The sequence below is a fragment of the Hypomesus transpacificus genome, chromosome 15, assembly GCF_021917145.1.
Source record: "Hypomesus transpacificus isolate Combined female chromosome 15, fHypTra1, whole genome shotgun sequence".
NCBI lineage: Eukaryota > Metazoa > Chordata > Actinopteri > Osmeriformes > Osmeridae > Hypomesus > Hypomesus transpacificus.
In genome coordinates this window covers 12,596,655-12,608,818 of record NC_061074.1, presented here as the reverse complement: position 1 = coordinate 12,608,818, position 12,164 = coordinate 12,596,655, and the positions used below count along the sequence as shown (strand labels likewise).

Sequence of the window (12,164 nt, the reverse complement as noted above, 5' to 3'; positions counted from 1 at the left end):
CGAAAGGTTTTTCGTTTGTCTTTCTTATAGTGTTACAAAACAAATGTCGTTTTATTTGTCGTGAACTACAGGTGATTACCGTTCATATAGATACTGTATGTCTCTGTTTGTCTACCTCAGCGCCAGCTCAGTGCTTGACCTGGTGTCCAATCAGGGTTGTTCTTCTTGCCATGTCTGTGCAGTAAAAATCCTCTTAATTACAGCTTTGTAACACCGTGTGCAAGTATTTCTCTCAGTGTGGATTCAGGCACGAGTCTTTGTACGCGTCAGTGTTCTGTGGCATGATGAAAAAAATGAAATAAAATGATTAACTCTTGGAGGGATTGCCATTTTGCCTCATTTACCGAGAAATAAAATAGCATGTCCAAGAGGTAAAATCACTGTAGCCAACTTGTTTATATATTTTTTATTCTACAGGACAATTAAACAGAACGTTTCACTATTAATTTTAATTTAAGATGTTTACGTCCTGCTGCGAGCTGCGCATGCTTTATTGGCTCACGCCACACACAATTACAAGCTTAAGTAGTTTGAATTTTCACTTGTCACCGCGCGCTGGCAGCAACCGGCTGGCGTCTCGCCAGACACCATGGTGACCCATGGTGGCACGCCGCCATATGCACAGCTGGCGTGCCGCTACAGATGTGGAGAAGGATGAGTTTACTGGCTCGTCTGCCCTCCCCCCTGCGGCATGTACACTGGCTGCTCCATGTGACATCAGAATGACAGCAACTCTCGGAAAAAGCACGGACAATCTCCCCGGTAGCAGGTAGGCCTTCTGTTTCTATTCACTTTGTACATCATGCTGAAGTGTATGTGTTTAAGTTGTGGATGAGGATAAACTAACCTGGACTGTTATAGTATTGTCATTGTGTTTTTTATCCAGTTGCCTATATACCGAGATCTGATCAAACTTTAAATATCCTGATGGATTTGTATGCACCATGCATGGTTTGCGTTTGAACGTTTTGAATTTCTATAAATTATATTATTAAGCAGACACCTATCTCTACCTACAATACAGTGTTAGAACAACTTCTCAAAGTAATATTTTAATGAAACCAGAAGATTTAGAATAGACTGTTTCATCTGTGGATCTCCATCAGAATCCAATCAGCCCAACACACTCGTTTAGAGCTGTTTTTACAACAGCAAAATAACAGGTTTTACAGCAACAAACATTTTCTGTATTTTGATTGAAAAGTGCAAATATAATTATCCTATCTGTAATCTCCCTCAATCCAGGGCTGTGTTCAGTCAGGAAGCAGATTAAGGCAGCACCAGTTCTAATGTAATCTCTTCAGTTTAATTAGAGGGACTGGGGGGGGGGGGCAGATAGTGCAGACCACATTACTTACCATCTGGACTGCAGTTTCTCCAACCCACTCTCAGAGTCATTAGTCTACACAGAAAGAAGACACCAGCTAGCAGTTGTTATCTCTTCCTTCATTCTGTCAAATGTACTGTACGCAACAACACACACAAAAGGAACAGCAGCACATCCTAATACAGGCACAAGAGCACTTCAAACCTGGTGATGTGGAGTAACAGCTGTGATTGAAAAGATCGTAATGAACGACTCTTGTCCAGTCATGTTTCCCACAGTGGTCTCCAGCAGCATGGCTCTCTGTGAACATGGTAGCTACTGCATCCCTGTCTTCCCCAGGAGGAACCTGAAACCCAGAGCCTCACGTCGTCACAGCCCATACCAGCCCTCGGTGGGACTGAAGCAGGCAGTTCAGCTCGAAATGACTGCTGTTTCACTTAAAAAAGAATATCAAAGGATCGATAGAAAATGACTTTTCGATGAAAGTGACTCCTGTTGTAATAACAGTGTTCATGTCTACATTGCAGGTGGAAACTAGAGTGTGTTTTTCTGATGTGAGAAAAAACTCCCAAACCACCAGAAGGGGTCACTATGACACCATGCCTGCCCGCCACAATCCCAAACTACACCTGTCCCCCAGCCTGGGGCAGAGGCCGGGCATGGGGCAGAGGCCGGGCCTGGGTCTGCCTCGCTTCTACAGTAGACAGAGCCCATTGCCAGTGGGCCAGAGGATCTACCTATCTAAGCATGCAGGAGCCCAGGGCAGGAGCTCTGGGAGCTGTTCCACCAACTCTGGGGTTAGCAGAAGTTCCAGATCTGGGAGAAACAGGATCACACACACAAAAGCCTCCTCCTTTACCCAGACCAGAGGAGACTCAAGAAGCTCTACCTGTTCAAGTGGCCGTCCGTACCTGCGCTATTTTACCAAGGATGGCATGTGCCGTGACACCGTTTACAGTTTAAAGGAGAAGAGCAGCTTCAAATGGGATCTCATCAGCACCCTGGTGGACCTCAAGTATAGGTGGATCTTCTGTATCTTCAGCCTGTGTTACATTGTCATGTGGACAGCTTTTGCGGAGGTCTACTTCTTGGATGCGTGGTTGCGTGGCGACATAGCGCACATACAGGACCCACAGTGGTTGCCCTGCTTTGACAGGGTGAACAGCTTCCACTCTGCCTTGTCTGTCTCTATGGACAGCTCCATCATCGATGGCCACGCTCCCCGAGGTGCCACCTCCAACTGCATTGATGGCATCGTTCTCGCCATGACTCAGTCTATTCTTGAATCAGTCTTGAACGCCCTTATGCTGGGCTGCATTTTAGCCAAGTTGTCAAAGCCCAAAAGAAAACTCCCTTCTCTGCTGTTCAGTCAACACTGTGTGGCCAGGGAGAGGGATGGCAGACTGTGCCTGATGTTTGACGTTAGAACTGTGAAGAAGACACACATGCTGGTCGCAGAGATAAGAGCAAAGCTGATCCGATCTCGCCACACCAAGGAGGGTGAGTTCATCCCTGTGGAGCAGAGAGAGATGGATCTAGGGCCAAACTCAGCAGGAGCCAGGCTCTTCACTCTGGAGCCTCAGAGCATTGAGCATGTCATTGATGAGGCCAGTCCTCTCAGAAGCCCCTCCTCGCGCCAGGAGACCTTTGAGATTGTGGTCATGTTGGAGGGCTCAGCCAACCACTCAGGTGTGTGCGGGGGCCTTCTAGAACTTACAAATTGAAAAAGCAGCTAGTGTTTATCTTGTGTTTGAATAAGTAGCTTTGACTTCTAAATAACTCAAGATATATACATATACATAATGTATATATTTACTGTATACATATAGTACTTATAAAAATGAACTAATTATCTTCTCATGCTGATGCTTTATTCCATCATGAAAGCAGTGCTCTAGAATTTGATGGGTTTATTAGCAGATTTCACATGAATATGTATATTTTCCTAGGGGCTGCCTTCCGTGTGAAGACCTCCTACACAAAGGATGAGGTTATTTGGGAACAGCACCAGGAGTTATATAAGACACTGGATGAATCTGTCTGTGGCTCTCATCACAGGACTTCTGATAAAACCTTCAGAGACAGGCAAAGATCTTCCAGTCAGAAGAGGCTGTTGAAAGACACGCGTGAGAGGCCACAGCTGGACGCAGACACTCCTTCTGTCAGGAGATCCTACAGCGTGATCCTAGAAGAGACAAACCAGTGTCCCACGGGTGAGCTGTTTGTCCGCAGCTCAGCTACAAATGACTGTAAAACTAAACTAATTCAACTTGGAAAGAATGAGTTCTTTATATGACTTTCATTTTTTTAATATTATTTCTATGTATTATTTTTTGTAGTGGTATGTAAGCTGTGTAATTCAATGCATTTTAAATAAACTCCCAACCTTAATTTTATATTTCACCAGCAGGGGGAAACATTTCTCCATCATAGAAAACGCAAAAAAGAGTCAATTTAATACCATCTGGAGATCAAACCCAGACTCAGTCAATAGTCTGAGTCTCAGCCCACTGTTGTGAATTGTGAGATATTTTTTCGGCATGATTCATTTTGATGCTTTTCACTTTGAAATAATTTACTGTGACAGGTGTTAGATGAGCCAGATAGATCCAGCTTTTTATTGGGATGCTACCTGGATACTCTGGATATGGTACAGAATGTTTTCCTTGTCATTGATCCCCTCACCTGGTCTAAACAGCTTAATCCCCTACCAGGAACAGGAGAGATAGCATTATTCAAAGGTAGCCTCTGCACAGGTGAACATAGCCCTGGAAGAGTCATTCAAATTGATCATTCCATTGTTAGACCTTGATGTTGAGGATTCTAAAAGGTGAGTCAGAGTCATGGTCCCCAGACACAACATGAAGGTACTTAGATTCACACAGTTTAAACAGTCTGAAAACCCTGACTTTAATCTCAAATTGTTTTTCAGTTGTCTGCACTGAATTATTTTCTATAATACTGTGTATACAATATTCATGTTAGGTCTTTGCTATCCATACTGAAACCCTTGGCAAATAATGTTCCCAACTAATTTGCCATATACTCTTATCCTTAGCAGTCAGCCTATAGTGTAATGACCAATCTGAAATAAAGTATTATTAACAAATACTGTGAGAGTCTTTCATGAAAAGAAATTCTCATCTGTCGGCAAGCTCAATGAACACTGTTCATTTTCTTTTTGATTGACCGGCTGAGAGAGGATTCTTGTGGATACTAAATCACTGGGACTGATGTGACATGAGGCTTTTCAACAATTCGTAATAATGACCTTTGCTCAGAGCCTCCAAATGGTCAACTAATAAAGTTCCATCGGAGAAAGTGGACACTCCGTTGGCACAGGTAAAGGTGTTACCTAGCAACCAGAGTCCTATCAGTGCCTGGCTTGAGGAGGTTATCTCTGGAGATGTCCCCCTTCCCCCCCCCCCTAAAAAGCCCAGGTTGAGCCAGCCTCTACAGGCCCCATGACCCCCTTAGCAACAACAACAGGTTCATTCTTTGCACCACTGCTGACCTCATTGTCTCTTTGTGAGGGGAAAATCCATCCAGAGTTGCATTCTGTTCAACAGTAAACGTTCCGGCAGCTGGGAGCAGACAGCTTCTACTCTGGCCTTCACACAGGCTCTCCGATGAGATCTGACAAGCATCGTTCTCCTCTGGACTGTACACAAAGAAAATGGTAAGACGGCATGCGAATATATGTTACATTTATACACACTGTGCATATGGAAATGTAGATAACAACACTTTTCTTTTCTCACCTTCACACACAATTCATCTAAAAAAAGATGTTGTTTACACTTGTGACTGTAGTTATTTTGGCTCATCCTATGATGCACTGATTGTGACTAAGCTGCAGATCTATGTCATACATTTTTATCCAAAGTAGCATTGTAAGTGTTTCATCTAATTGCAACACCCAACACTGAATAGTTAGAAGAATAACATCTCTGGACACCAACCCGGTGTTTTTATTTAAACAATGACCTGTTCATATTAAACTTCCCCAGCCACTCGTTCACCAGCTGGTATTACAGGGGTTTTGTTGATCCTATGTTTTTCCACACCATTTGGCTCTGCATTGCAATTATTAAATTGATAGAATTGTTGCTTGTTCATAATTTAATTGGATATATATATAACTGTTTCTCTTAACAATGTAATTGACATGAGATACAGACACATGAATTAGTGTTACCATGTTTGGTGTCAAGTCTGTAAGTGGCAATGTCTGCACTGTATGTCTTGAAGACATGGAACAACGCTCTGTGACCAATTACTTTGTGGAATGAATGATACATTGTGCTTCGTACACCGGCTCACCTGTGACATCTACATGTGTTTACACACCTGCGATTCCAATTCCAAACACCTGGACTGGACATTCCCCTGGGCATGGCTGTTTCAGCTTTAATTAAATCGGTGATATACATGGAGACGGACATCTACAGAAGATGGGCTGGCAGATGGGTGGTTTAATGTTCATGACTACTGACAAGGAGAACTTATTATCTGAACAGAAGATGAAATGCAGTCATTGTGTTTGCTCCAGAGTCTTGATGGAGACACATTATCTGTGATTGAGAATCCTGCGGCTGTCAGTCATCCTTTCCACCAACAGAAGACAGAAGTGGGAGGGGCTAGAGAGGCCAAGGTCTACCATGCCTGGCTAAAGTGGATTCCTAACACCAACCATGGTAAGACCCCTGTGGTTCACTGATGGCCTGGGGATGATTTATCCGTTTCTGTACCTTATTGAAGGGAAATCTATGTTTCAATCAGAGTGGTGCTTTGGTGTCAGCCCACAGACTGCTGAGATTCCTGGCAGCTGTGTGCATGGTGGGACTCCTTGGAGGCCTGGCTGTAGGAGTCTGGTTTCTGGGTAAGACACTGCCTGTGGCTGAATCAAAGAAATAGAGAAATGACTTAAGTAGTTACTAGAGACTCAGGGGCTCACTGATAGCTCAAGATGAAAGACAATACCAAGTTGTCAAGATCATATTAGAAATCCAGACATTTGCTGAAATGCCAGAGATTCTCACTTGTGGGATATTATACAGTATAACTGCATTTATAGGGAATACTAAAAGGATGGTAAATGGGTTTCAGCTTCCGGCCATAAATCATGGAGTCTGCATGGAATCCGACTGAGTGATAATATCTCTGTCATCCTCTAGTGAGACTGCTGTTGAAGCCCACTTCTTCTCAAAGCCAGTCCGGACTGGGGGACACAAAAGACACGGCTTTCTGTAACGTGACCGAGGACATCCCTGTGAACGACCCTAGGAAAGGTCAGTGCTCCCCACCCACGGTATCTTAACCACCTTCACACATGCATCATTGTGATAGGACGAAGACGCTGTTGCCAGGCAGAACACAGTAACATCCAAACAGTTGTCCCCTTCATGAATTGCACTTGTGGTTAATAATTATCATCTGTAAAGGTTACAACAGGACAACATAGTTCATTTAAATTATTATTCATGAATGCCTGCAACCTCTGTGTCCAGGTCGCTTTTTTACAGTTTATGTATTCCAGTTGAGGGATTTTCAATCAATCAGGTTCAGTCTTTTACAGGATCAGCCCAGAAAACTCCCTGTTGGAGATCCAGCTGGAGAAACAGGCCACATGGCTGCCTGTGTGCTACGAGAGATGGAACGTGTCCTTGGGGACGTTGGTCTGTCGCCAACTGGGATACCTGAGGTTAGTCTGACTGTCCTTGGTTTCCAATATCTCTTCCTCCATACCCCTCAGCTGAGCACCCCCATTGACTGACCACAACCTGCCCACCAGCCACAAGCATAATTGGCCGCAGATAATGAAGGGTTGTTTTATGTTCTGTTAATGCTTTGTGCATTTCTCTGGCTTCATAGCCCATAGGGTCTTGAATTACTTTCATACCTTGAAAGAGACTGTGTTCTCTTTACAGACTGACCAAGCATAAAGGAGTGAACTTAACTGATATTGGGCCAAACTACACGGATGGCTTCATCCAGATTACTTCGGAACACAAGGACAGTCTGGAAAGCATATGGCAGCTTAGGTAAGGCAGCAGACTAAGGACATACTGTACATAATGATGCAAGGAAAATGAAGGGGGATGGTGAATTAATCACATCTAATTGTCTCATTCATTTTCATTCAGGGCAAGCTGCATCACAGGGAAAGTTATCGCTCTGCAGTGTTTTGGTAAGTCTGGAGCTTTGAAAACCCCTAATCATGACCCGCCTGTCAAAACCTCGTGGACAACTGTCGTTTCCTGTGTTTCTGTAGAGTGTGGGACGCGAGCTAAGCTGCCAAGGATAATTGGCGGAGCTGAAGCCACGCTGGGCAGGTGGCCATGGCAAGTCAGCCTCTACTACAGCAACCGTCACACCTGTGGTGGATCCATCATCACCCGCCAGTGGGTGGTGACAGCCGCACACTGCGTACACAAGTAAGACCCCTCACCCCAATGACCTTGTGACAGGAGGGTCATATGCCAGTGTTCACAGTTCCGTGACGTTAGAAATGCCTGGACCAAACTAATGTACGATGTTAGAATGATTGCTCTCTAGTGATATTCTCTTCCTTCATTGTGTTCCAGTTATCGGCTTCCTCAGGTGTCTAGCTGGGTGGTCTATGCAGGTATTGTCACACGCAGTTCGGCCAAAATGCCTCAGTACACTGGATACGCCGTGGAGAAGATAATCTACAACAAGAATTACAATCACAGGAGCCATGACAATGACATTGCTCTGATGAAACTGCGGACCCCGTTGAATTTCTCAGGTCAATTCGAGCCTCACGGCTCACTCTGTATGCGGCTTGCAGCCTCGCCGTTCAGTGGAACACTCAGCCATTATGATTACAGTCATCAGTTCCAAATCAGCTTCCAATTTCAGTCAAATCAGCTTTAAACAGGTTTCCTAACATTCAGCATAATGTTCTTTCAACCTCCAGACACCATCCGGCCAGTGTGCCTGCCACAGTATGACCATGATCTCCCTGGAGGAACACACTGCTGGATCTCTGGATGGGGCTACACACAGCCCGATGATGGTACAACACTATCCTCTAGTCCTTTTCTGCACACTGACGTGTCAATGAAATGGAATTGAATTAATTGAAAACACATTGATGGGTACATGGTAACTTGTCGTCCTCTCGTTTTCAGTTCATATTCCTGACACTCTGAAAGAAGCCCCAGTTCCACTGATCAGTACCAAGAAATGTAACAGCTCATGTATGTACAATGGAGAAATCAGCCCTCGGATGCTCTGCGCTGGATATACGGAGGGAAAGGTGGATGCATGTCAGGTCAGCTCAGAGTGAAGGGACCGAAAGAGAGAGACAGAGATTAGGAGGGCGAAAGTAATGTGTGACACACAGAACCAGAGATATGAAGATTGTGCCAGCTAGCTCCATACCAATTAGGCTAGCAGTGAGAAGTAACATGCCGCCCCCTCTGTCATCTTCTTCCTCCCAGGGGGACAGCGGGGGTCCTCTGGTGTGTCAGGAAGATAGCGTGTGGAGGCTGCTGGGGGTGGTCAGCTGGGGAATGGGGTGTGCTGAGCCCAACCACCCAGGAGTCTACACCAAAGTATCTAAGTTCCTAGGGTGGATCTATGACATGATTGAGGTACAGTGAGCAGAATATGAAAACAAGTGTGAAATATATTTTGGATTAAAGACCACTTAGGAGTGGATTTATGACACTAGATGTCAGGTTCTGATAGATTGTTTGGTTGAGAAAAAGACTCATAAGTTGCATTGTATCACTGAAACCATGTTTCCTTTCTTTCAGAGTTACTGAGTGAGCAGATGATAGCAATGGAGAAAAGCTTTAAACCAGGAAGACTCAGAAACATAGCAGGCTCTGACAATTTTTATCCTGTTTCAAATTGTCATGTTACCTGCATATAATGGCAATAGTATGCACAAGTATACATCAATCTTTTTTTACTATACATGTTTGTCACGAAACATTTAAATGGTAATATATTCATACCATATATTTGTCATGTAATGAAAATAAATCATTATTATCAATAGCGTCTTTGTATTTAATTCCAACAGAATGAACGGCATGGTCTCGTGCAAGCCCTCTTTCTTCCAGTAGGTGGCGATTTTGCGCTCCTCCACATCTTGTTTCTATAGTAACAGCCTGTTACTAACAGAGAACCTACAACAAAAGTTAGCACATTTTCTCAGGGATCAGAAGGGTTTTCTGTGGATTGTGGGCTGTTGTTTTTGCAATCATTGAAAAAGGTAGCTAGCGCATAGAGCTACTGTGTAAGAGGTTGTAACTACACTAGCTAGTTAGCGACAGTATATACATTGCAACGCAGTCAACATGTTGACAGCGTTAGGCTAGCTAGGATAGCTAGAGCTACCGACAGTACAAATCTAGTAGTGCGTGCTGGATAGTCGGCAAAAAGGCAATTCTGTCTACTTCACTTGGTTACAGTTACTACTACACTGAACACCAAAAAAGTTTTTCTTCTTCAGAATGTCATCCCAAGGGTGTTCCAAAGACGTTCTGCAACAGGTCAACCAGTTCTGGTCCTTGTTAGATGACATGTCACAGAATGACCCTCAGAGGTACCAGATGTTCGTTCGGCGCCAGATAAAGGATGGTGCCGATTTCTACTCTCCACCCGAACCTGATTATTGCCTGCGCACTGAAATACTGGTAGGCTGTCTGGAAAGACGCTCATGAAGTCTACTAGACAAGGATATGTCTAGTATCGACATCTGTCGTCAATTTGGCCTTTTAACTTAAAAAGAATACCAGTTTATTGTACAAATGGTGGGTCTGTGGTCAGTATGGTGTCTTGTCCGATGTCTGTTTTTCTTTGGGCATTGATTGGGGGAGTTCTTAGATCATAGTGTGGATGTGTGAAGGGGTAACAGACTTATATTGTTGTCCTAATATCAGGAGCCGAAGAGAGGTTTGCTGTATGTAAACGTGTGTGGGTGGAGACGCGTCCCTGCTGCCCCTCTGGAAGACCACAGCAAGCCGGTGCCTGTGTGCGGAGGATGCCTGGAGACACACTCTGACGATGGAGGTACATATAGTACCTCAGAGTCGCTGTTGTGTTGTTGTTGTGTTGTTGCTCTCAAATTAGGCCTAATCAAACTCAATTAAAACCAGGTGCAGAGGAAAAATCGGTTGGGCCAGTTAATTACTGTCAACAACCTTTCAGACCTACCATTTTTATTATCATAAGAAGGGTTGCCCATGGGGCTTCCACTTAACGGAAGGGCTCGGATTGGACAGCATCTCACACACTGCTGTGGGGTTATTTTCTCTGGCTGTAGAGGAGTACAGCGTTGTGGACGTGGCGTTCAGCCCTGTGGTGCTCCAGGCCACTCAGAAGGACAGGAGAGAGAAGGAACAGATCCACCTGCTGGCCCTGAGCTTCACCCAGCAGCAGCATGGCCTGCGTCTGGCCCAGCACCACACCGTGGCTAGCAGCAGGCTCAAGGGCAAGCTGGAGGACATGCGGCGTCGCCTGGCCTCGCCACAGCAGTGCTCCTCACCCACCGCCCCCTCACAGCCACACGCTAGTAAGGAGAAGGCAGCTCTCTGAATCGACTTTTTTGTTGTTGTCGCTGTTTGTTACCAGTCTGTCTAGCTTTTGTGTCCATTTTGGTTTGCTATTATAGTAGTATCCATCAGTTGTGTTTTTGGAGAGAGAGAAACTGTCTCACTGTTCCCCTCCTCTGTCACAGCATTGCAGAGCCCCGCCTCCCTCCTTCAGCAGATCTCCTCTATGCGTGTTGGCGAGGGTGAGGCGAACTCGTCAGTCCAGCTCACCTCAGAGCCTGCAGACCACAAGCAGAAGAAGAACTTCATCCAGGTGATCTCCAGCTCTGAGGCAGCCCAGCCTCAGGAGCCCAAGTACCACCTCAGCATGACCTCTGACCCCCAGGGCATCTCTCGAAGGGTGGAGCTCAGCGTGGAGCTGCCCCAGGTCCGCTCCATGGCAGAGTGCCAGCTTAACATCTCCCAGGTCTGTCGGCCCCCGAAACACACGTAGATAGAACACATCAATTCAATATTGGAGCTCTTTTAGTGTAACTAGCTTGGTCTAATCCAGTGGTTCTCAACCCTGTCCTCAGGGAACCCCTGTCCTGCATGTTTTAGATGTTTGTTGGCTCCAACACACCTGATTAAAATGCATGTTCATGACCAGGCTTCTACAGAGCTAGATAAGGACCCATTTAATTGAATCAGGTGTGTTGGAGCAGGGAAACATCTGAAACATGCAGGACAGGGGTTCCCTGAGGACAGGGTTAAGAACCACTGGTCTAATCTATCATGTTTCAGTCCCTTTCACTCTCTGTGGAGTATAAGGTCTTACCGGCTGTGTCTAATAATGCGTTGCACTGTGGTTATTATCCTGTAGGATGACGTTGTCTTGGAGGTGGAGGATGTGTATTATCTACGCCTGGAGCTCCCTGAGGCGGTGAACGAGGACAGTGCCTCCGCCACATTCAACAAGAAGACGAGGAGACTGACTCTGAAAGCGACTGTGCTCTGAATACATGACGCCCTCCATATCCAAACATTTAATCAGCCACTGTCTGCCCGGCGATCACCCTCCCAGACAGGCCCCCCACCAGGTGGGGAGCTATCCCCTGCTGTGACTGGGAAAATAGAATTGTGGAGCTGGCGGTGACGTGTAACACAGTTACTTTAGATCCCTCACAGGAAATGGACCAAAAGGAATATGGAGTTCCTGTTAGGAGCCCTGCACGGCTCAAAACACTCCGTCACGCATCCTCCCAAGCTGCGCCTTTGAACTTTGATTGACGCCACATTACCATATCTATGACAGTCAGGTTTTC

General features: G+C 45.4%; 1 protein-coding gene across 1 annotated transcript; it reads left to right on the top strand.

The window, feature by feature from the left end:
- Positions 1-9,658: 9,658 nt before the first annotated feature.
- On the top strand, positions 9,659-12,147 carry pih1d2 (PIH1 domain containing 2). The gene is made up of 5 exons (XM_047036530.1): positions 9,659-10,002; positions 10,249-10,378; positions 10,632-10,880; positions 11,046-11,326; positions 11,723-12,147. Exons 1-5 carry the CDS (start codon positions 9,820-9,822, stop codon positions 11,855-11,857), a joined length of 978 nt encoding a protein of 325 aa, XP_046892486.1. The 5' UTR covers positions 9,659-9,819; the 3' UTR covers positions 11,858-12,147.
- The last annotated feature ends 17 nt before the right edge of the window (positions 12,148-12,164 follow it).